Genomic DNA, 24,526 nt, shown 5'->3' on the forward strand with positions numbered 1-24,526 from the left:
TTATAGATGAGATAAGATATTTTAAATAATAATAAATAAAATATTATTATAATATAATTTTTTAATATTAATTTTATATTGAGATTTAAAAGAATTAGATTGTTTATTATATTTTATATTAAAATTTAAAAAATATATAATAATGAATTAAGATGAGATGAGATTTTTAATTTTGACTAACCAAATAAGGCGAAAGTTTCACTTCTTCTTTTTCTTTTTTTTCTTCTTTTTCCATTTTATAAATAAAATAAAACATGATTCTTCTTTTTCTTTTTTTTCTTCTTTTTCCATTTTATAAATAAAATAAAACATGATTCTTCTTTTTCTTTTTTTTCTTCTTTTTCCATTTTATAAATAAAATAAAACATGATGTTGGGTGTGGTGTTGGGATAGTAAATTTTTATTTTTTATTTTTTTAAGTCGGAAATATTTGAAGGCAAGAATTTTCAAATCTATTCATTCATGTAGAATAAATCTCAATCCCGTGCACCGAACTCTTGAAATGTTTAGTGGCAAATTTTAAAATCCTACTTTATATATATATATATTATATATATATATATATAATATAATAAAAATAATTTTACAATTTGATATTATTTTATAAATTTATTTTTATAAAATTATTTTATGATTAAAATATTTCTCTTTTAATGATGTGGTATTAAAAGCTAACAATTTTTTTTCAATCCCAAAGAACCACTCAACTCTAAACACTAATCTTTGAAGAAAAGCCTTAGATGAGATTGAACTTTGCCTCCTCATCTTAGTAGTTCCAGTTCAAGAACATTTCAAACCAATCAAATATAAGTTATTAGTAGTTACAGTTCAAGAACCAGTCTGTATTTACATGAGCTGTGTATGAACATATTTCATTTGTGGAAACCATAGTGGCTCAAGAAGTAAAACAAAGTCGTGGACAAACCCAAATAAGAGATTATACATGTATATATCCTGTGCTTACTAAGAAAGCTAATGTGATGAATATTAGGAAGTAGCAGAAGAGATAGAGCTTCTGATGACTAACAAACTCCAGTCCTCTTGCCCTCCACTAGTCGCCGCCAGCAGGTGACTGTCTCCTCCTCAATCTCTGTCTCACTCTTTTTAATTCGTTTGGCGACTCCATCAGAGTCCCGTGTCTCGTCAACAATAGCTGTGATATGACCATCTTTGGTGGATTCAGTGCTGGGGAGTGTGTCAATCTTCCTCACAACTCTCTCAAGGTCTGCAACAAGTCTCTCAGCCAGGCTCCGGCTAAACTCTTCTCTAACCACTACACGAAGGACAGCAATGTGTTGGGCATCAGGGGCCATTGTGTAAGCTGGAACGATCCACCCATACCTTCTCAAATTCTCTGATATCTGAAACACGGTGTATTTGCTGCTGTCTTTCAGGGAGAAGGCTACCAGGGGAACTCCAACATCCTTGGAGACAATCTTGAATCGCCCCATTTTCTCTATTCCTTGTTTCAGCACTCTGGCATTCTCCATGCAGTTTTCCATAATGTTCTTGTAACCCTTTTAGAGAAGATCAAGGAAACAAAAAAAAAAAAAAAAACTTTAGGATGAGACATGGCACCTTATGATTCCTGACACAAAATATTTCCTGACCAAGTTCAAAGCAATCCAAACCATTTCCACACAACCTATTTCAAATATAGCATCGCATATCAGTTTACATCTAGAACAAGGAAAAATGGCTACCATAACTATATAACATACAAGTTATATACCAATAATGCTGAACTACTATTGCCATACATTATCTATAAAGTAGAATCTGTCTATTTATATAACAGATCATATGGCGTCCCACAAATTAGGAGAAAATGGAAAAGAAACCTCCAGCATGCTGAAACGAGACAAGAAAGATTTTTCAATCCTACAGTCTGAAATTTGAGAATGAGAGAAGATTACCTCAAAGCCCAACCGTATCAGCTGGTAATATTGACCGATTATTTGACTAGAGCCTGGCAGAATTGGAAATGTTAGAAAAGAAATCTTAATATGAAAAAATGAAAGAGGCCGAATGGTATACGGACTATCAATTCATTAGACCTGGTAGTGAAAATCACAAATCTATCAATCCTTTTCAATACAATGAATTTATTCAATTTCAATGGGATATTTAGTCCATTATTGTATACAAGCAACAGCTTAGATGGTTATTATGAATTTGTGCCGAGTTGGAACGCTGTCATCAACCTCTTTGGTGGCATTATAAGGCGGAGGGACTGGATGTATCCAAGTGTCAAAAACCAAAGAGCCATAATCACATCATCAACACCTAAAAATAATAAAAAAATGAAATCTACTGGTACTCTTGGTTTAACATTTGGGATCAAACCCATATAAGCAAGTGGTTTGATCTAACTACTTTTAGGATGTCCTTAAAATATTTGATAGATGTAATCCAGCATCCAAATTGATTGAAACACAAGTTTGATGAGCATATTTAATCAAAGGACTGGCCTATGCAGGCTACGCTTATGCACATCCATACAGATACTTGTATGCACCATGTGCATTGAGATTACCTTTGGAGAAGTTGAGGGTGAATGTGGGTTGATCAGATCCAAGATAGTTGATGTGAAAGATGAGCTCATCAGGTAAGTCCTCTTTACTCCTCCAAACAACCCAGCCAACACCAGGATAGACAAGGCCATACTTGTGACCGCTAACATTTATGCTCTTCACTAAAGGCAAACGAAAATCCCACTCAAGATCAGGGTAAAGGAATGGAGCTATAAACCCTCCGCTGGCAGCATCAACATGAATTGGGGTGTCCCACCCCGTGTCCTTGTTCTTTTTGGTAAGTAGTTCGTTGAGGAGTTTCACATTCTCGAACTCTCCCGTCAAGGTTGAACCTAGAATTGCTGCAACACATATGGTGTTCTCATCTACCATCTCAACTGCTTTCAGAGGATCCATCACATAATATCCCTCTGACAGTTTTACCTCCTTCAGCTCAACCTCAAAGTACCTAGCAAACTTCTCCCAGCAAACCTGTGGACCATATTTTGATGCAAATTAGGCATTGATGAAATAAAATCATCATTTTAGTGTTAGTAGCAGCAGTCTCATAAAGTTATCTCAGAAACATCTTGTTTCATTGCAAACATAGTTAACAATATAGCCATACGTAGCATGTAAATGTTAGAACATAGGCATGTAAGTAAAGTTCCACATCTTGAACCGCTGCAATCTGGCCAGTATGCTGCTAAATTACAATTTGACAAAGCTTGTATCTCAATACCGAGGACTCCAAGTGTATTTGGACCATGATCCAAAGCTCAGTCTTACATTCATGATAGAGATAGATTTAGATAAGAACAATGTACTTTGCTAAATAACAAGATCAGTAGAGACTGCATTTTAAATATATTAGATGCATGAAGTACTAAAACCACAATGAGATACCTACCTGCACATTAGCTCCAGTGACTATGTTGGGCCTATCATATGGCTTGCCCTCCAATTTTCTCTTCGCCTGCCACTTCCTTTTAAAAGCTAGACCCGCCAGCATCATTGCCTCTGATGACCCTACGGTAGCCACACCAACAGCAGTTTCAGTTGCCCCAACAGGAGCATTAAACAGGTGGGCTATCATATTTACGCACCGATTCTGCAGAGTGAGTTCATAGTCATCAGTGTTATGTACTTAACAGGAGCATGTATGGTAAAATGTATAGACCTCAAATTTTCAGAGTATAGAAGCTGTGGATTTCAAAAAGAGCTGGCATGTCCAACAAAGCACTCTACAATTCTTAAAACCAATGAAAAATCCAGTATATAAAACTCACAAAGAAAACATGCACATGCAATAGCTGTCATCTAAGATGATATTTGCCACAAATAAGTTATATTTTACAGCCCTCATGCGACGAGTCTGTCCAAGTTTATTAAAAAAAAAAATGGAGAAGCCCGTGTTAAATAAAAGAACACAATGCAAAACAACTATGTTGTATTGAAAAATATTAATTTTAAAATCAATTATTAGATAATATACAAAATTCATGACGTACAGGTAGCTCCCTAACTTGGGGAGCTTACTACATATAGGCCCTACAAAAGCCCCGGGCCTCATATAGACCCGGTCCAGGTAAGAATGATTACACAGTACGCATTTTGAAGCCAGGTCCATAAAACAATAAAAAGGGGAAGAAGACTAATAAAGAAACAGAAAATATTATAGATAAAGATTTAAGCTTATTCCTCTTAAAAGGAATTATGAGTAGGTATGATGTATCACTGCACTAGGAAAGATCTATGCTTATCTAACCAGATGGCTTAATTTTACCATGCTACCTTATAGATTAGATGAGATAATGACTTTCCTAAGTCATATTTAAGCTTATCCCTCCGATTGAAAAAGAGTGGGTCACTATTAAATAATTAATTTTTTAGATTTTATATTTACTCATTTTTCGTAATACGAGTAAGCGGGGCTTGTGAGCTCTATGTCAGTAAATATAAAAATATTTCTCCATTTTCAGAGATGATTTTTGGGATTCAGCAGTAATGGGAAACAGGATCCAGCTTAATTAGGAGTCAACCAGTAGTCATGCACTGAGATATTGATGAATGGAGATTCTTCTACTTGATAGGTAAACCAATTTTGAAAGATTCAAAGAATTAAACAAACAAAACAAAACAAAATCTAAGCAGAATAGTCCCTACACCATCTTAGTAATTCTCGTAGGGGATCTATTTTTGTTTATACAGAAAGCGAAGGAGAAAACCTGTAGCTCGGTGGTAACAGGGTACTCATCCATGTCAACGTAGTTCTTGTTAATGGAGGCCATGATTAGCTTATCACACTCAGGCTCCATCCAAGTGGTCACAAACGACGCCAAGTTCAGCTTCGGCGTCCCATCCAGCGCCAACTCGTCGTTTATGATCTGGTATGCCGCTTCGCTGGGTATGGACTTCTCTGGCATCTTGAACCTGCAACCACAACAACAAAAGATAACAAAAAGGAAAAATAATAAAAGGGTATACAGTTCTTCAGAAACCCATATTCCCGTTACTGGCACTAAATAAACAAACACACCGCCCTAGAAATTTTCGTTTCCTCCTAATAAATTCCCGACAAGCAAACAGAAAGAGCAGAGCAACTTACTTGGGAATGGGTGCACGCGCATATCTGGAAGCAAAAGTAGAGTGCAACTGCTCTTCGGCATCCGGGTTGGTGGTCGTGATCACCATTTCTTCACTTTCACAGACAGACAGACAGACACAGAGAGAGAGAGAGAGAGAGAGAGATTAATGCAGAAGACGAGGAGCGAGGGAATTCTTATATAGTAGTGGGGAATGGCTTCGGCTTTTGCTTGGCTTTGGCATTGGCATTTTATTGTAGTGGGTCGCGTGCACTGGATATTTTTGGGGCTGTACAGCTACGCAACGCTATCACTGTTATTCCATAGTGATTTTTGTATTTTCTTTCCGTATTTTATTGATGTAATATATAATTAATTATATCAATAAAATATATAAAAGAGTATATAAAAATAAATATATATAAAAATTTTATATTTTATATCTCTATATTTTCTTAATAAAAAATAATAAATAAAAAAATAAATCTAATCATTCAAACACTAATGTATCGAAATTTTTGAAAACTTTATAATTAAGAGTGATTGAACGAGAGTATCATTAAGATCAATTAAGCATGCTTAAACGAGAATAATACTAAAATTAAATTGCATAAAATTAATAATTATATGAGTGAATTTTTTATATAATATTTAATATGAATAATTCTATTTAACATCTCTACATATTCTAATTTTTGAGTTTTATTATATATAAATAAAATCGTATACTAATCTGTGTATCAATACTGATTCTTTTATATTTAAAATTTAAATTAATATTATCTTTGATAAAATTTATTTTTTGACCAACGTATTAGATTAATATATATATTAATACGTAGTTGTGCTTGTAATTAGATTTTTTCTAATTTATTTCTTCTTTTTCGTAATAAGTATATGATATATGAATAATAAGTAGAATAATTTAATTAGTTTAGAAAAAATAAAATTTAAAAAAAATTAAAATATATGTGAAATGTAATATGGGATGAAAAATAGGATTACTCGATTGTATATTTTATTTTTCTTTAATAAAATACTACAAAATGCACTTTTATGTCTCTTTTATACTATATTTATGGATACATGACATTTTTGCTTATAAGCTTCAGCTAGCGGTTGCTTGAAGGTTCAAGGATTGTTGATACTCTACCTATAATCTCTTTTCTATTCAATTTTAGTTCTTTTTTACTCAAAATATGTTAGTTTCAATTCACTCCTAAAAGATAATAGATATTATAGTCTTGAAACTACTCACTTTTTTAAAATAAATAAATAAATTTAAAATTCATATAAAAATATATTTTTTAAAATAATGATCCTATTTTTTTAAAAGAAAATAGAAAAAAAATACACATAACAAAAACTCTAAATAACATTACCCCTAAAAAAACCATAATATAAATGGGTAATTTTTATTTTTTTAAAAATTTTATATACACGAGATAATTAATTATATTATTTTTTTAATATAAAATAATTATTTTAATTAATTATATCAATAAAATATTTAAAAATTACATAAAAATAATTATATATCGCATAACTCTCTCTTTGTAGCAAGCTGGCAAGCACTTCTCACTTCTCACCGTATGGAGAGGGTTACAGAAACAATACCCAGCCACCTGTATCTCATTTGATTCGACACTTGTCCATGTTTTCCTATCACTCTGACAACCTTGAACACGTGTGCTTGAAAATTCACTATAATATGAATCATGCTAGAGCCACCACTGGTGGCCCCAGCGCACGCTAGGCTTAAAAGATTATTATTTTTTAATCATTTTTTTAAATTTTTTAATATTTTAAAAAATATAAAAATTTTATAATAATATTAAATATTTTTTTCTTAATCATTAAAGAAAAAAAAAATAAGAAGCCCAACAGTGACCCAGCGCGGTGGCTTAAGCATTTCCGTTATAATATAGCAATATAATTCTTTAATACAACAGTTGGCAATTAGATGACGCAAGAAAGGTCGTTTAGTTCTGTTTTAACAGAGTGTTTTCTCTTTTAATTGTTGTCAGGAGAAAAGGTGTAGAAATTTAGACAATATCTGTCACAAAGAAATTTATTGACAAAAAAGTTTCTGAACAGTTGCGTTAGTTGACTTATAGTCTGATTCTCCTGTATTAATAAGTCACAGTTATAACTTCGTTTATGAATAAATGTAATGAAACATTTCCTATCAAAAAAAAAAAGATGACGCAAGCATTTCTTAATAAGAAAATTGAGGTAACAAAGCTTATAGACAAATAAAATAGATTTATAATTATTTAAATAAATATAATATTAAATAATTAATAAATATTATGAAACTTATTTTATATATAAACATATTTTCACCTTTAAAATCCGGACACATTTTGTTCCAATTAGAATAAATTTATTCATATTTAAGTTGCGTTTAGATGTTAAGTTAAATTGAGTTGAGTTATGAATAATAATATTTAATAAATTCATTAAAATGAATTTAATTTTTTTATGAGAAGTTGAAAAGGAAATAAATCCTATCAATAATTAATTTGAAATGAATTAAATTAGATTCATCATCCAAACACCCCCTAATCTACCAGATGAGAGATGGATGTATAATGCTCTCTTTTAAAATTCAATCACTGAAAGGTATTAAAAATCTATCACAACCTAAATATGCATAATGACCCATAATCTAATTAAATAGGCTTTGCCTCTTAAAAAATATCATATCAATCTTCCCTTCAAAATATTTTTTCATTATATGGACTTTTTAAAACACACATGGAGTTATTAACATGTCATTAAAACTAATTTCATAATTATTATTCATAATGATATTACGTCTAGTGATTAAATAGGAGCACCAATTAAATGTATATAATCAGGGATTATCAAAAGAAAAAAAAAATTAATAGATAAGAAGAATAAGGACTTGTTTGGAAATATAAGTATTCTCAATATTTTCAAATCTTTTATTCCTAAATATCATTAAAATACAAAATATTTTTTAATTTCAAATCTTAACTTTTTCATCTAATCATTACATAATCATTACAATTTTCTCTAAATCTCAATTAAAATATAAAAATTTTAAATCATTTTAAAATGAGATAATTTGAGTTAAATATTTATTGAGTTTTGAAAAATGAGAGATAAAACGTTGAATAAAAAATATTATAACGTTAAAATAATGTTAAAATATAATTTTTTAATATAATTTTTATTTTAAAATGTAAAAATGTTGAATTATTTTTTATGTTTTATTTAGAAGTTTAAGAAAATTGTAATGATTAGTTTGAAAATGTTTGTGTTTGAACGATCTTTAAGAAAGAAATGAAATGATATGAGATAAAAATTATTTTTAAATAATTCCTAAGGAATCTTTTGGATTAAATTATACCAAATAATCTGTAAATAATAGTTAAATAATTTAGAAAAATTAATAATTAATAATTTATAAATATTAATAGAATTTTTATAAATAATAATAAAATAATTTGAGAGCATAGATCCTATCCCCTCATTTTTATTTTTTTTAACTATTAATATATTAAGCGGAGTGGGCTACACTACCACCTTAGTAGTACCACTTCTAATATCGCTAGTTACTTTTTTTTATTTTTTTATTTTTTAATATATTTAAATATTTTAAAAAATAAAAAATATATATTAATATATTTAAAAACATTTATTTAATTATTAAATAAATAATAATAATAATTTTTTCAAACGGTACATTTCTTGAAAGGTAAAGTAGCTTTTCCCGTATTAAACATAAAACACTGTTGATATAATGACCATTTTAATATTGGATTGGATGCTCTCCATGTCTTCTAGTCGCTTCAGAAGACGGGGAAAATATTGAGAATCACGTAAAGTTTGGACACGTTGACAATGATGTCTAACGGGTCCCATGCTTTTGATTGCTTCTTTTTTCTACCCACCCAGTTACGACCATTTTGACAATATTGTACAGGGAGAAGTTGCACGCCGACGCCGGTGACCGGTCCGATGTTTATCTCATTTTTATGTCTTTTTAATGATGCGCTGCCACGTACGTAAGAAATGCAGAAAATTCTATTATACACTTGCATACATGAAAAAAAAAATATTCACCCCTAGTCACGCGCTCTCTCTCTCTCTCTCTCTAAAATACTCTCTCCCTCTCTAAGAATATACCCATAGACTTCATTCGGGATGTATTTTCTTTTGGATAAAATACATCAGAAATAATTTATTTATTTGATTCTCCATCTTAACAAAACATGAAGATGTTCTTTTCAGTAAAATGACAAGCAGCGGCTTCGTGCCCTGAAACATCATGCAGCAGTAGTGATCGACAAGTCTCAGCTCATTAAATATTCATCAATAGTAATTATAAACATAAAAAGAAAAGCATTTTCTATTGAGATAAAAGCTTACAAAAGTGGATTCAAGAAAATAAAGAAGTTTGGTATAAAAATGAAAAATGAAAAATTGTAGGTGCTAGGTTATAGAGAGAGCTTGAGAGAGAGAGAGAGAGAGAAGGGGGGGGCTTGAGGAGAGAGACAACTTGAGACCAAGCGAGAATTTCAAATTCAATATGTTGATGTCATGTTTCGCGGCCCGAGCAACTCTACGGAGGCCCAAGTGTTTGATACTTAAAAGGAGAGAGAAGAGTGGGCTTCGACGGAGTCTGAAAACTCTTCGATGCTGAAATCAGTTGGGAGCTCTTTGAACTAAGGAGTATGTAGAAGGGATTAGAAAATCAAACATTTTCTCATGGGTGAGATCGGGATATTTATACTCAGATTGGGCTCTGTTGTTGAGAAAGGTCATGGGGCGTCAGGTCGTGTCCAGGTTAGATCTGCCACCTCCCTACCACTATGGTGTAGTGCAAGCTGAGTTCGTGTTGTCCCAAGGCTACGATGTTGCGTATCTGTGTCTCCTGACACGCATTAAATGTGGCAGCTGAGTGCACCCACAACCGAGCATACATAGCCGCCAGTATTCTGCACAGTCACATGTTTGTATACCCTTTTGTCAAGCATTGGTTCCCTACTAGGCCTTGGGTAATCATGGCCTACAATAGGCTTCTCGACCACCTTAGGCCCCAACCCGAGGGCCTTTTTGAAGGGCGAGCACGTTCTGGGGTGGGTCGAGTCCCTTCCACCGAGAGCCCCAGTGCCTTCCATCGAGCGGATCTTAACCTTGGGCTACCATAGGTCCCCCAATGTACTTTGGTCTGGGGTTACTAAAGGATTCTAGATTGGGCCACTGGGCGTGGGCCATTTTACCCTTACACGATCAATCTGTAATGTAGATTTTTGCTCTCTAAATTTTTGGCTTGCAAAATTATATACATATGTACTAACCTCTTGATGTAACTCAGTTGAAACTTATTGTAGTTTCTGATTGCAATTCTACAAGTAATATTTCGCTAATTGCTTCTGGTTTGAATATTTCTCATATTTTTCTGCTTACAAGAAGCATCAAAATAATTTTTATCAAAATGTTTCACATCTTATTGCAAGGGCATTGGGGAGAGAAAGAAATGAAGAAGAGGAGAGGAAATGGCTTCTTGGGTGAGGAAATCGATGCTGGGGAAAGAGAGAAAGGGAGGGAAATGGCTGCTGAGGAGATGAAATGGATACTGGGGATAGGAGTAAGGAGAAGGAATACTATGCAACAGAGAAGGGAGATAGATGAAATTTTTTTAGAGTTTTGTTACTCATAACCCTCACACACCACATACCTCACTTTTTTTTATTTTTTTATTTTTTTTTTTAAATTTTTTTGAATTTATTTTTTTAAACTAATTCAAATTTACTATTTATTATTCATATATCAAACATTTGATAACAGAAAAAAAAATTAAAAAAATTGAAAAAATAGTTGGTGTGTGACGTGTGGGCTTATAAATAGAATATTTCATTTTTTTTATCGTGCATGCAGGTTTAGATGAAGTTTCCTATACCTCCTACGTGGCAGCACGTCATTGGCAGGTGTAAAAATTGAGAGTTGCTGTCCGACCTTGAATTTTTTCCTTTTGTATATAAAATAATGTTTTAAATAAGGATATTTTTATAAAATAATATTAATTATATATCTCATTTAAAATATAGCTGTGTAAAGGAGAGCCACTAAAGGCCAAATGTGTTGTAAAATTAGAATTTACACCCTCTAATGAGATAGAGCCATGTCAGTTGTTATGATAGAAGTAACTATATATATAGGAATTAATCTATCCATCCCCCGGTTTTTAAAACGCACGCCGCACTCCTGACGTGGCAAACCCGGTCCGGAGGCAACATCACGGTTTAATCCGGGTGGGACGAAATTGAAACTCTCAGACGCATCGGGTGGGACGAAATTCATTCCAACTCTCAGACCTCACTCTTCCCTCCCTCTCACAATTCTCCCTCTTCCCTCTTCAGGACTCTCACGACGCCGGAGTGAAGAAAAAACCCTCAGACCCATAAAAGGAATACGGCCTCTCACGTCCGTCCTCCTCCCTCTTCCCTTTCAGGACTCTCACGACGCCGGAGTGACCAAAATCCTCAAACCCATAAACGGAAATTGGCCTCTCACGTTCGTCCTCCTCCCTCTTATCCTTCCCTCTGCCCTCTCACGACTCTCACGACGTCGGAGTGACCAAAACGCCGTTTCCCTCCCCCATCCGTCCTGCTCCCTCTCACTCGACTCTCCTTCTTCTCTCTCAACGAAAATAAATTGCAGACCCATCAACGAAAATAAATTGCAGACCCTTACTTTCTTACCCTTGCAATACAACAGCCGGTGGGTCTGGGAAGCAACCGAATACCACCGGATGATTGTGCGGCGAAAATAAATTGAAAGTTTTTTTCGTCGTACGGACAGAAACGCGCCGAGAGAGGAAGCGAACCCAGCCGGAGTTATGAAGCCAAACGTGCCGGAGAGATGAAGTCAAACGGTCCGAACTGATGCTCCCACACGGGCCGGAGAGAAGGTCAGGCCGGCGAAGGAAACCAGCCGGGGGCGTGGAGCAAAGCACGCGGGGAAGCTTTCGTGCGTCAGAAGTGAAGAAGAACGCGGGCCGGGGGGGGCAGAGCACCAAACGCTGACGTTTTAAAAAAAAAAAATGCCACGTTGGCTGGAGTGAGGGGGTTGGGTGAACAGTGGGTGGTTGTATAGTATAACTCATAGTGGATTAAATAGAAAACAATGTCTGAAGTATATCGCTCAACCTCTCTCCTCCATCGCCAAGCTCTCTCTCTCTCCTCAACTTCGCAGGCTAAAGCCACTCTCTCTCTCCTCAAGCGAGCCCGTTGGCCTCTCTCTCTATCCTCCAGCACAGCCTGTCAATCTCTCTCTTCTTTCCTCCTGCAATGCTTTCATTGCGTTAAAAGCCAACATGCTAAAACCTTTCCATTTTGTCTTTTAACAGTTAAAAATTTGATTATTTAATTGAAGAGTTAAATATCTTATATTTTCTTTCTTTTTACGTTAACATTCATCTGATGTTCATCAAATCCAAGCATTAGAAAAAAGTAAAAATCTGGGTTCTTTCTTTGCGAACCCAAACTCTAGAACATGAACGTGTTTGTTGAGGACAGTGAACAAACCAAAGTGGTTCATAATTTCTTTATCAACCACTTCCTTCTAAAATCTGGAACGTGAACGTTGGCTTCAATTCCTCTCAATTATTTGCTTGAGTTCACATATCTTCAATCAGTGTTTTAAGCGATATGTATCAATTATTTTTTGAGTTGAAAAGCATAAAGTTAGTAACTATGGAACCAAAGTGTGTTCGATTCAATTGGGTTTGGTATATTTTGTATTTTGGGTGATGAAATTGAGGGAAGGGAATGGAAGGAGTGAAGGAGAGAACGTGAACGTGTTTGTTGAGGAGAGAGAGGAAGAGTTTGGAACTTTGCTAAGATTAAGAAGAGAGATGAACGACTAGGGGGAAACAACGTTGGTGTTAGTGGGTCTACGGTAAACTCATAAAGCCACTTACATGTCTTTCTCTAATTGAAGGGTACGATTCTTAATTTTACGTCTCGTCCTATTTTATGATTTTCTCTGTGTAAAGAGCTATTAGAAGAGTTGTGCATATATTATTTTTCTAAAAAAATTGTGTATCAACAATATTCCATTTCTCATTGTGGTGCTCCGTCCTTCGTGAAAGACTAAGTGAGGTTTCATAGTGCCAAAGATGCTAGCCAATTGATCAACACTTCTGAGGAAATTTGGGAGTGTAGTAATCCAAAGAAAAGTACACATGTAAGATATTCAAGTTATGATATCGCAATAGAATTTAAACATAACATGTTGTGGTGACAATGTTAACAAGCATGTACCAAAATACTAAACTTTATAGAAAATAGGCTTCTCACCCTCCATTAACTTCAAATCATTACATCATCCCAAAATACATAAGGTTAGTCATCATAAGTGACAAACTAATTACAAATAAGCGATAGGCTTTAGTATTGTACATCCTATAGAAGGCATAAGATAGCTATGGTGGATATTGTTGCTAAAACGGGTCTCAATGTCCGTAATCAAGACACGGGAGAAATTGATTCTTATTCCTCAAGTGTCACGCCAAAATCTATACCTACATCAAAGTGTATGGCCTAGAGAACGAAATCATAGGTTGGTTAGGCAATTATGACAAGATTGCTAATGAGAGATAATACTACTAAATATGCTATGAAAACTTTTTATGTATATATTGTAAGAACACATATATGCATGGAGAGAAATCACCTTTGCTCTTACAGATACGTGCATCCTCAAAATCCTAACTAGGAATCACCCTCTCAATGAAAACATATATATATAGACATGATGAGTAATCACCCTCTAGGGACATTGCCATCTCTTTATGCAAAATTGATTAAAAAAAAATACATTAGAAATATTATGTCGAAGACTGATCCATCTCCATATAAATAGAAAACCTGTAAAAACCAGTATTCGACTTATTTCAGTCAAGTAATATTTTTCCACCACACAGGTGCTCATCACAGGGATATTTGCTCATAGGCATTCGTTCTCCACATAGGGACACACTCAGAGAAACTTATTGCAGTGAGGATGCTGCTCTACCCAACCAACAAACTTAAAGACACCAACACGTGATCTATTGGGGGGATCCCACATCCAGGCAATTAGGTAAGGCCAAACACTACATGATTCCACCCACCCCTCCATAAGGCATTCTCCTTTTCGTGTAATGCATGTGATGACACTTTGCAAAATAGTCCCTAGAAATTCTCCATCTTGTACTATGAATAGAGACTTATGCTAACCACTCACACACAAACACACACACACACACCGATATCAGGGTCCCCATACTGGGTCTCAACGTCATGTATATAAAATAGTTAAAACATTGAAAACAACAGATAAATATAGATAAAAACATAATGTTTAAATATTTATTCATACTTATAGAATGGAGAGAAGTTACATAAATAATGCAATTCCTCTTACACACAATATTCACCCTACATTACCCAGCGCTATGTTACTAACCTACCTTCCGACATCAAAAGTTCTCTCATTGTCTCCTTGCTCTTTACATTCAACAACAATCATCTTCTCGAGCTCCTTAGTGAATAAAGCCTCAAAAGTAAGATATTGTCTTACATCTAGATCCTTTAAATAGAGTGGAATTTTTAAATGTTCTTTTGGACGTATCTATGACTTTATGTATGCTTTGATAAGAGTCCATCACCCTTGCCTTGTTATAGTACAGAATGAAAAAGACAAGTGATCAAGGTATGGTCCGCACACTTTTATAGTCTGCGAACTCCCAATCCTTCCTTGAACAAGGGTTCTCCATATGGTGTTGATCCATACTTTTGAATCCTAATGACATTACTTACCATGTCTTCATCTTTTATTGTAGAGTCACTCAAGATGTGACCTTTCAACCAGAGTGTAGACTTAAACGTAGGGTGCTGACACTTTTCCAAGCTCTTCTGTATTATCTCGAAAAGTTCTCATGTCAGATTTAGGTAAGTCCTTGACCGTTGCTCCTCTTTGGTGAGTGATCCTATCTCACCTCTAGCGAGTAGCTCATATCTCGCTTAACCTCACCAGTCTCTTTAGCTACTTGTTCTCATCCTAACAATAAGCTATTTTTCTAGTTCGCTTGCCATGGTTGAGACACTCATCTTTACCTCACTCTAAGACATGTTAGTCAACCTTTCACAAGGTGCTTACTCGCTAGGGGTGGGAAAAAAAAAACTAGTGAACCGGTGAGTTCAAAACCGGTTCGGTCAGGTATCGATTCCATTTTTCTTAAAATTAATCGGAACCAATCCGAGTCCAAGTCCGAATCAGATTTCTCTTTTTCTAACATTAGACCAGACCAATTCATATGTATATCTATATATTTTAATTTTTTATATTATCTATGATTTTTATGTTTAATATATAATTATTTTATAAATAATTATATATTATATACTAAATTGCTAATTAATATAACATTAAATTAATATAACATTTTATATAACATAAAACTATAATCATAAACATGAATATTTGATCATATGTTATTAATATAAACTATATATATATATTAAGGATAAATAAATTTTATAGCATTATAAATTATAATATATATTATTTTTTATAAATACATTTATATACATTTGATCATATACACTCATATAAAAACTGTATGTAACCATCATATTATCACTAACAAGCCTATAACATGCACAATGCGCAAACGATTATTTACATAGAGTTTTATAGGTCCATATTTATTTAAATAATGATATCCTTACATCTACTTTATTATTATTTTATTACTTAACTATTTTTTTTCATTTGCTCTTTGAATTTGGATAAAAAATCTTATAACGTAATCTTCTTGTATAATCTAAAAGAAAATAAATTAAATCAACTAACGTAATCATGTAATTTACAATATTTATATCATATTAATTTAAACATGATTCCTCCGTCATTAATTTTTTAGAAAGACTTATCTCTAAATTTTTAAAAATATTTGTCATAATATTCCATTCAATTAAATACATATCGTAAAAAATAATTTAAAATTTTAAAATTTGTTTAACACATAACTTTATCGTATCTTCATTTTGAAATGATAGCTTTGTGATAATTATATTTTATCTAAATCTATTAAAATAAGCAGTAGAATATCGATTCATAACCAACACAAACCCAAACTAAAACAAATTCAAATGAAATCAAACTCAAATCTTAAGAGCATTCATTTTCTATCATGATTTAGAAGTAAGAGAGCATTGGCAATTAACGTTCATACTCGTACGTGGATTATGTTTTATTCGAAAGGTTAGATGGTAATTTTTGTATTTTGTAATAATTTAAGTACAAGTGTGTCACACTGAAAAGCTAGAAACAAGGAAATGGTTGTAACGTAATTGAGCAAGTAAATAGGTATGGTTTACCGAGGGAGACTACGGTACTGGCAAAAGCAAATCCAACTTGCTTTATGCTTTACAGGGGTAGGCAAACAAAATGATAATGATTTGATTTGATAATTAAAGTAGCAGTCTCACTTTAGAAAGGATAAAATCTGCAAGCTCAGTGCCGAGAGGGGAAAAAAGAATCAAAGATATTAACTTGAGGGAAAATATATGTGCGATAGACTCACTGAGAGGATAGAGAGATTGCGACAGAAATGGTGGCTGGACTGAGGCTATGACAGCGAGAGCCTCTGTGCAGAAAATAATTTAGGCTTCGTTAGAATAGAGAACAGTGGAGAAAAGAGAGGAATCGAGATGCTCTTAACGAGAGAAGATTAGAGTGCAATGGTGGTGACTGAGCCGAAACTTTCTTGGTTGTTATTAGGGTTTCAAACCAAGACACCAGAGTAGAGACAGAGAGGATGAAGGAATCTTCTAGATTTCAAAGACCATAAAATGAGATGCTTTTTATATTTAGGGTTATAAGGGTACAATTGTTTATTTGTTTATTAAGTACGACTTTCAGTAATTCAGTCTTTATGAACAGTTGTTGGACCGAGTCCTTAGTATAGTGGTCGTGGGCCAATTAATTAGCTAATGGGTCAGTTAGTTACCTATTATAATTTATTGTAATCTCTATTTAAACAGACAGTTAATCTACGTAATGATCATCAAATCAATTATCCAGAAACTCTATGGAGGCAGTGGCTCCTTGAAAGCCATAGATTTATCTTCTCAAATTCATCTTTAATTTTCTTATGTCAATGTGCATTTCAATGGTCTCAGAGCCGCGTTTCTACGCCATGGTCTAAGGTACCCGTCATACTCAGCTGGTTGAAGCCGTTTTTGCTTTGAAGTGAGAGACCGTTCACCTGCAAGAAGACCAAGAAACCCGATAGCAAATGCTGGATGAAGTTCTACAACAAATCAATAACCTTGATGCCAATTATGATCAATTGACTATAGTGGTTGGGAATCAGAATTCAGGTGAAGGCTCCTCAAGTTGACAAGTTAGTAACAATCCATTATTTGAAGGGGGAGGGGGTATTCATGCTAGATCCATTAGAATTGAATTTCCAAAGTTTGATGGTCATGAACCAATGGAATGGGTCCTTAAGGTAGAGCAATTTTTTGCATACTTTAGTATGCTTGAAGATAAAAAAATAAAAATAAAAAAAATAATAAAAAAAAAAACAGATTGCATTTTTTTACATGGAGGGAAATGCTTTATCATGGTACTACTGGTTAAGGGAGTCGAGGCTAGTCCAGAGGTGGGATGATTTTATGGAGGCACTAAAGGTGCAGTTTGGGCTTTTTACTTATAAGGATCCAATTAAGGCTTTTACTAAATTAAGGTAAACTAGAACTATAGAGGAGTACCAGACCCAGTTTGAGGCTTTATCTAATAGGATAAAGAGTCCTACTAAGGAGTTTAGAATCAGCAACTTTATTAGTAGTCTCAAGGATAAAAAAAAATCATGGTGACTATGTTCAAACCAAATACCCTCTCAGTCACCTTTGGTTTAGCCAAACTACAAGAAGAAGAGGTCAATCGAAGAAGTCAAGGTACAACTATTAGAAATTTACCAACTACTCCCATTTATAATCCAAAACCCATCTCTTCAGCACCTATCCTTAGACTTCCACCACCATTGTCCAAATCAAAACCAAGACCCCCACCAAATCCTAAATACCCACCCCACAAAAACACCTTTCACATTAAAAGAATTACCCCAGCTCAAATGGAAGAAAGAAGAGGTAGAGGGTTATACTATTATTGTGATGAAAAGTACTACCCAGTCCATAAATGTATTAGGCCTAAATTGTTTTTATTAGAGGGTTTAGAAATTGAGGAGGAAAGGGGGAAAGTGAAGGAACTTGATTGTTATTCAGGTTGAGGAAAGCCAAGTAAAAGGGAACTAAGTGGGAGTAAAAGAGAAAGAAGTAGGAGAACTATTGGGGATCTCTCTTTATGCATTAGTTGGATCTGTCTCCTCTAAGACTATGAGGATAAAGGGGAGAATAAACCAACAAAAAATTTTGATCTTGATTGACACAAGGAGTACACACAGTTTTGTGGACTCATATGTAGTAAGGAAATTACAACTACCAGTGGAAGGGAGCCAGCTGGCAGTAAGGATAGCTAATGGGGATAGTCTTCCTTGCCAAGGTTACAGTAGGGCAATTCCACTCCAAGTACAACACTTGTATTTTAAGGCTTATTTATATGTCTTAAATTTAGGGGGTTGTGATGGTGTTTTGGGGGTGGATTGGCTACAGAAGCTATGGACTATTTTGTGGAATTTCCCTAATCTTACTATGCAGTTTACTCTTAAGGGGGTAGAATCTAAATTACAAGGGATTCAACCTCCAAAAGAAGTATTGAAAGAAGAGGACCACAAAATGAAGCTGGGAAAAGGCACACTAAAAGGAGTCTGGATTCAGTTGTTAGAAGGAGAAGTTAAGTGTGTGGGGCAGGATGCAGAACCCAAGATAGAGCAAGTGTTAAAGAGGTTTGAAGCAAATTTTTTTTTTAACCCCATGACTTGCCTCCACCTAGGAATTATGACCATAGGATTCAGCTTCAAGAAGGATCTAAACTAGCAAGTTTAAGGCCCTACAGGTACCTATACTATTAGAAAACTGAGATTAAAAAGTTAGTTGTAGAAATGTTTAACAGTGAAATTATAAGGAGAAGCCAAAGTCCTTATTCTTCTCCTGTAGTAAGGAAAGCTGATGGGAGTTGAAAAATGTACGTAGATTATAGAGCATTAAACAAGGATACTATCAAAGATAAATATCCCATACCTAACATAGATGAGTTGTTGGACGAGCTCTATAGGGCTGAATTTTACTCTAAATTGGATCTACATTCTGGTTATCACCAAATCAGAATGCAGCCTGGAGATATATACAAAACAGCTTTCAAGGTCTATGAGGGTCACTACGAGTTCTTGGTGATGCCTTTCAGCCTCATCAATGCTCCTATTGAACCCAAGATTTTAAGTTTTGTGTAATTATATATCTACACATAGATTTTGATGATAACAAATGAATTCAAAGAATAAAGGAGTCTCAAACTCAAGTTGTCTACACAATGGAGTTAAGCACAACAAGAAAACAAGTATAAGTAAGAAGGGAATAAGTTCACATTAAAGTCATAGAGTAATGTTGTAAATCTCTTAAAAATTTAAAATTAGGATTAAGACTCAAAATTAATATTTTATCATAAAGCATTAAAATACATTTTTCACATGTGCATGAATATATTGAAAATTAAATTTCAAAATTTTGAAAGATGATTGATTGTCATCTTCCACATGTGCATACCTTGATTAAAGGTTTGAACTTTGAAAATATTAAAGATGATTGATTGTCATCTTTCACATGTGCATGTTTTATTTGAATATTTTCAAAAGTGATTGATACTTTTTTTGACTTATACAAAAAGTAGATGTTTTTGTTTGAAAATTTTGAAAAGTAAAGTGTGCTCCTTTTGTCATATGCAAAAGGTAAAAAGATTAAATTTTGAATTTTTTTGAAAAGTAAAGTGTGCTCCTTTTGTCATATGCAAAAAGTAAAAGATTATGTTTGAATTTTTTGAAAAGTAAAGTGTACTAATTTTGTCATATGTCAAAAGTAAAAGATTAGGTTTGAAGTATTTGAAAAATAAATGATGTTATTTTTGATAATTGAAAAAGAATAACTTTTTATTTGAATTTTTTGAAAAAGTGAATGATATTGTCTTTCACATGTGAATCTTTTCAAATTTGAATATGAAGTCTTATATGCCTATAAATAGATCATTTGAGAGTTTCACAATCACAACATCCAGAGTATACAACATTCATTCAAAATTTTCATTCTCTTTTCTCTAAACATTGAGCCTTAATCCTTATTCATTTTGAGAGATATAATTTTCGCTGTATTGTTCTTATTGATGAGTATTTTCTAATAACTTACCCACTATCAGCTCTTATATCAGTAAAAGTGTGTGTATAACCGTTGTGCGTGTAGAAAGTGTTCTACACAAGGAATAGTTAAATCACCACGTGTAAGGTGATTGCAAGTATCGAAGGTGTTCTACACGGATCCTTATAGCAGTGTTGTTCAAAAGTATAATAGGTTTCTATCTCTACCTGAAAGAGGTTGAATAGTGAATTTGGGAATTCTCAAGGGGTAGCTTGAGGCGATTACGTAGGCAGTGGGGCCGAATCTCGTTAACATACTGAGTTTGTTTCTCTTTTATCCTTACTCTTTATATTTATTGTTATTTCGTATTTTGTTTATATTTTATATTGTATATTTAATTTATAATTTTTTTTTAATACAACTCAATTCACCCCCCCTCTTGTGTTAGTCATCTGGGTAACAATTGGTATCAGAGCTAAAAGCTCTATTATAAGATTAACTATCTTTTGAGTTAAGATCTTATTGTTAACATTGCAGCTTTATTTGGTGAAAGTCAATCTAACAGTCGGCCTCCACTCTTTTGTGGAGACAATTACTCATTCTGAAAAGTTAGAATGAGAATATTCCTTCAGGCTCAAGATCGAGAAATCTGGAAATGTATTGTAAATAGACCTTATATTCCAACAAAAGTGGTTGATGGAGTAAAGGTAAAAAAGGAAGAAGAAGAGTTTGATCGTAAAGACAATAGACTTTATACTTTGAATTTAACTGCCATGAATTTATTATTTAATACTCTCAATGGAATGAATTTAATAGAATAATAACTTGCGCTACGGCAAAAAGATTTGAGATAACTTGAAAGTTACTTATGAATGAACTTCGCAAGTCAAGGAATCAAAAATTTATATTCTTACTCATGAATATGAAATGTTTAAGATGAATGATGATGAATCTATTTCTAGTATGCACACTCGTTTTACTAACATCATAAACAGCTTGACAGCTCTTGATAAAATTTATTCCAAGGTGGAGATAGTAAGAAAAATTCTCAACTCTCTATCAAAACGCTAGGAATTAAAAGTGACAACGATTCTTGAAGCTAGAAACCTCAAGAAGCTCGAAGTGAATTAACTCATCGGGTCACTTATCACCCATGAGTACACATTGAAAAGAGGAAACGAAGGAAGAAAGTCAAAGAAGAGCTTGACACTTAAAACTATTCCCCATGAAAGTGAAAGTGATGAAAACCAGAAAAATGAAGACAAAAATGAAAAAGTTGCTATGATAATAAGAAAAATTCAGAGGTTCTTAAAGAAAAATAAAACTCTTCCAAGGAAATCCTTCAAAAAGTTTTTCAAGAAAAATTCAGGTAAAAATGACACTTTAATTTGTTATAAATGCAATAAGTCTAGTCATATTAAGCCAGATTGTCCTCTGTTAAAAGATCGAAACAAGGATAAAAAAAGCAATGAAATCTACATGGGATGATGATTCAAGTAGTTCAGATAGTGAAGCAAGCAATGAAGAATCAGTAAATCTTTGTCTTATGGCTAAAGATGACATTGAGGTAACAAATCTTGATAATATTGAAAATCCTTCATATGAAAAATTGCAAAATATTTTAGAAGAGATATATTAGGAATTTGAAAAATTGGGTATCAAGTATACTGTTTTGAAAAAGAATTTTTTTTTTTAACAAACGAAATTGATATTTTAAGAAAAGAAAATATCGTTTTGAAAGATGAAAATCTTGAGTTGAAGAAGAAAAAAAATGATTTAGAAAATATTATTGAAAACTTTACAAATGGAAAAAGAAATTTTGAAAAACTTCTTGGTAGTCAAAGATGTATTTTTGATAAGGCAGGTTTGGGATATATGTCAAAACAAAAATACAAACCTTATAAAAATTTCTTTGATAATCCTTCTACATTAAAATCTAATATTCAAAATTCTTTTCATAAAAATAATTTTGTCAAAAAAAGATACTATTACAATTATTCAAGTTCTTCATATATGTCACATGTTATTTACAATTTTTGTAATAGAAATAGTTTTAATTATCATACTTATCTTATTAGAAGAAAGCATACAATGATTATTAGGGCCATATGGATACCTAAAAATCTTGTTTATTCTAATACTAATAAATAAATGACCTAAAGAATTTGGATACTAAGAAAAATCATTTTAATTGTTTTTCTAGGTATGCATGAAGTCCTCCATAAGCAAAAATAAATGGTTTTTAGATAGTGGATGTTCAAGACACATGACGGGAGACAAGACTAAGTTCTTTGATTTTAAATCTAAAAAAGAAAGACACGTAATATTTGGAGACAACTCGAAAGGGAAGATCGTGAGAATAGGTAAAATTGGTAATGAATCTTCTCTCATAATTGAAGGTGTTCTACTTGTTGAAGGTTTAAAACATAATATTTTAGGCATAAGTCAATTATGTGATAAAGAATTTACAATTACTTTCAAAATAGATAAGTGCATTATTTTAAATGATCATGATTGTAATATTTATTTTACTGCTTTTAGAAGCAACGATATTTATACAATCGATTTTGAAGAAATTACCTCATAAGATGTTATTTACTTTTCAGCTCAAAATGAAACTAGTTGGCTATGGCATAGAAGATTAGGTCATGCCAACATGGAACTTATTTCCAAACTTTCAAAAAATGATCTTGTGAGAGTTTTACCAAAAACAAATTTTCTTAAAGACAAAATTTGTGATGCATGTCAATTTGGTAAACAAACAAAAACTTTTTTTAAAACCAAAAAACATATTTCCACTATTAAACCATTGCAACTAATACACATAAATCTTTTTGGACCAAATAGAGTTACAAATCTAAGAGGAAAATATTATGCAATTGTTATTGTTGATGATTTCTCTAGATATACTTAGGTCATCTTTCTTACTCATAAAGATGAGACACATAATACTTTTACCAAGTTATGCAAGAGAATTCAAAATAAAAAGGATTATACTATTTCAAGTATCCGAAGTGATAGGGGAAAAGAGTTTGTTAACAAAAATATTGAAACTTTTTGTGATGAAAATGGTTTTGTGTATAATTTTTCTGCTCCTCGAACTCCTCGACAAAATGGGGTAGTAGAGAGGAAAAATAAATCTCTTCAAGAGATGGCAAGAACAATGTTCAATGAAAACAACTTGCCTAGTTATTTTTTGGTTGAAGCAGTAAGTACTATATGTTATATTATAAATAGAGTTATGCTAATGTATAAATTAGATAAAACCCCTTATGAGTTTTGAATGAGAAAAAGTCCAACATTGGTTACTTTCATGTATTTGGATGCAAATGTTTTATTTTGAATGACATGGAAAATTTAGGTAAGTTTGATGTAAAATCTGATGAAAGTATCTTTTTCGGATATTCTACTAATAGTAAAGCTTATAGAGTATTCGATAAAAATACTTTGACTGTACAATAATCTATGCATGTATTTGTTAAATCTAATTCTCTACTCTCCAAAATATATATTGATGAAGAAACATGAGGTATAAATAACACGGAAAGTCTCAATCTCAACAAAGAGAACACAATAGAGGAAGTTCAACATGGAGCCATCAGGAAAGATCATCAAAATTTAATACAAGATGCAACCAAACAGTGAAAATTTGTGAAAGATCATCCAGTGGAACAAATTTTGGGAGAACCTTCACAAGGTATAAGTACTTGATCATCTCTTAAAAATCTTTGTAATTATACTGCTTTTCTATCTCAGATTGAATCCAAAAATATTGATGAAGCACTTCTTGATGAATTATGGATTCTAGTTATGCAAGAAGAGTTGAATCAATTTGAAAGAAATGATATTTTGACACTTATTCCTAAACCCAAAAATCATACTATTATTGGAACAAAATAGTTTTTAGAAACAAGAAAGATGAGTTTAGAATCATTACTAGAAATAAGGCTCGACTTGTAACCCAAGGTTTTAATCAAGAAGAATGAATCGATTATAATGAGACATACACACCAATCGCAAGATTAGAAACTATTCGAATGCTACTTGCATATGCTTGTTATAAAGATTTCAAATTTTTTTCAAATGGATGTTAAAA

General features: G+C 32.9%; 1 protein-coding gene across 1 annotated transcript; it reads right to left on the minus strand.

Moving 5' to 3' along the window:
- Positions 1–779: 779 nt before the first annotated feature.
- Positions 780–5,303, minus strand: LOC122296552 (glutamate decarboxylase-like). The gene is made up of 6 exons (XM_043106334.1): positions 5,122–5,303; positions 4,742–4,946; positions 3,424–3,624; positions 2,537–3,005; positions 1,917–1,969; positions 780–1,517 (listed from the first exon to the last, which is right to left on the minus strand). The coding sequence occupies exons 1-6, from the start codon at positions 5,205–5,207 to the stop codon at positions 1,023–1,025; spliced, it is 1,509 nt and encodes a 502-aa protein (XP_042962268.1). The 5' UTR covers positions 5,208–5,303; the 3' UTR covers positions 780–1,022.
- Between the last annotated feature and the right edge of the window lie 19,223 nt (positions 5,304–24,526).

This window comes from Carya illinoinensis, chromosome 15, assembly GCF_018687715.1.
Source record: "Carya illinoinensis cultivar Pawnee chromosome 15, C.illinoinensisPawnee_v1, whole genome shotgun sequence".
In the NCBI taxonomy this organism is placed as follows: Eukaryota; Viridiplantae; Streptophyta; class Magnoliopsida; order Fagales; family Juglandaceae; genus Carya; species Carya illinoinensis.

What these genes read in the sequence shown, in the direction of transcription:
- LOC122296552 (XM_043106334.1), bottom strand. Translation starts at nt 5,207, where the DNA reads ATGGTGATCACGACCACCAACCCGGATGCCGAAGAGCAGTTGCACTCT. An exon ending in TCACTGGAGCTAATGTGCAG is followed by an intron (nt 3,006 to 3,423) that starts GTAGGTATCTCA and finishes TATGGTCCACAG; the next exon opens with GTTTGCTGGGAGAAGTTTGC. An exon ending in TGATACGGTTGGGCTTTGAG is followed by an intron (nt 1,518 to 1,916) that starts GTAATCTTCTCT and finishes CTTCTCTAAAAG; the next exon opens with GGTTACAAGAACATTATGGA.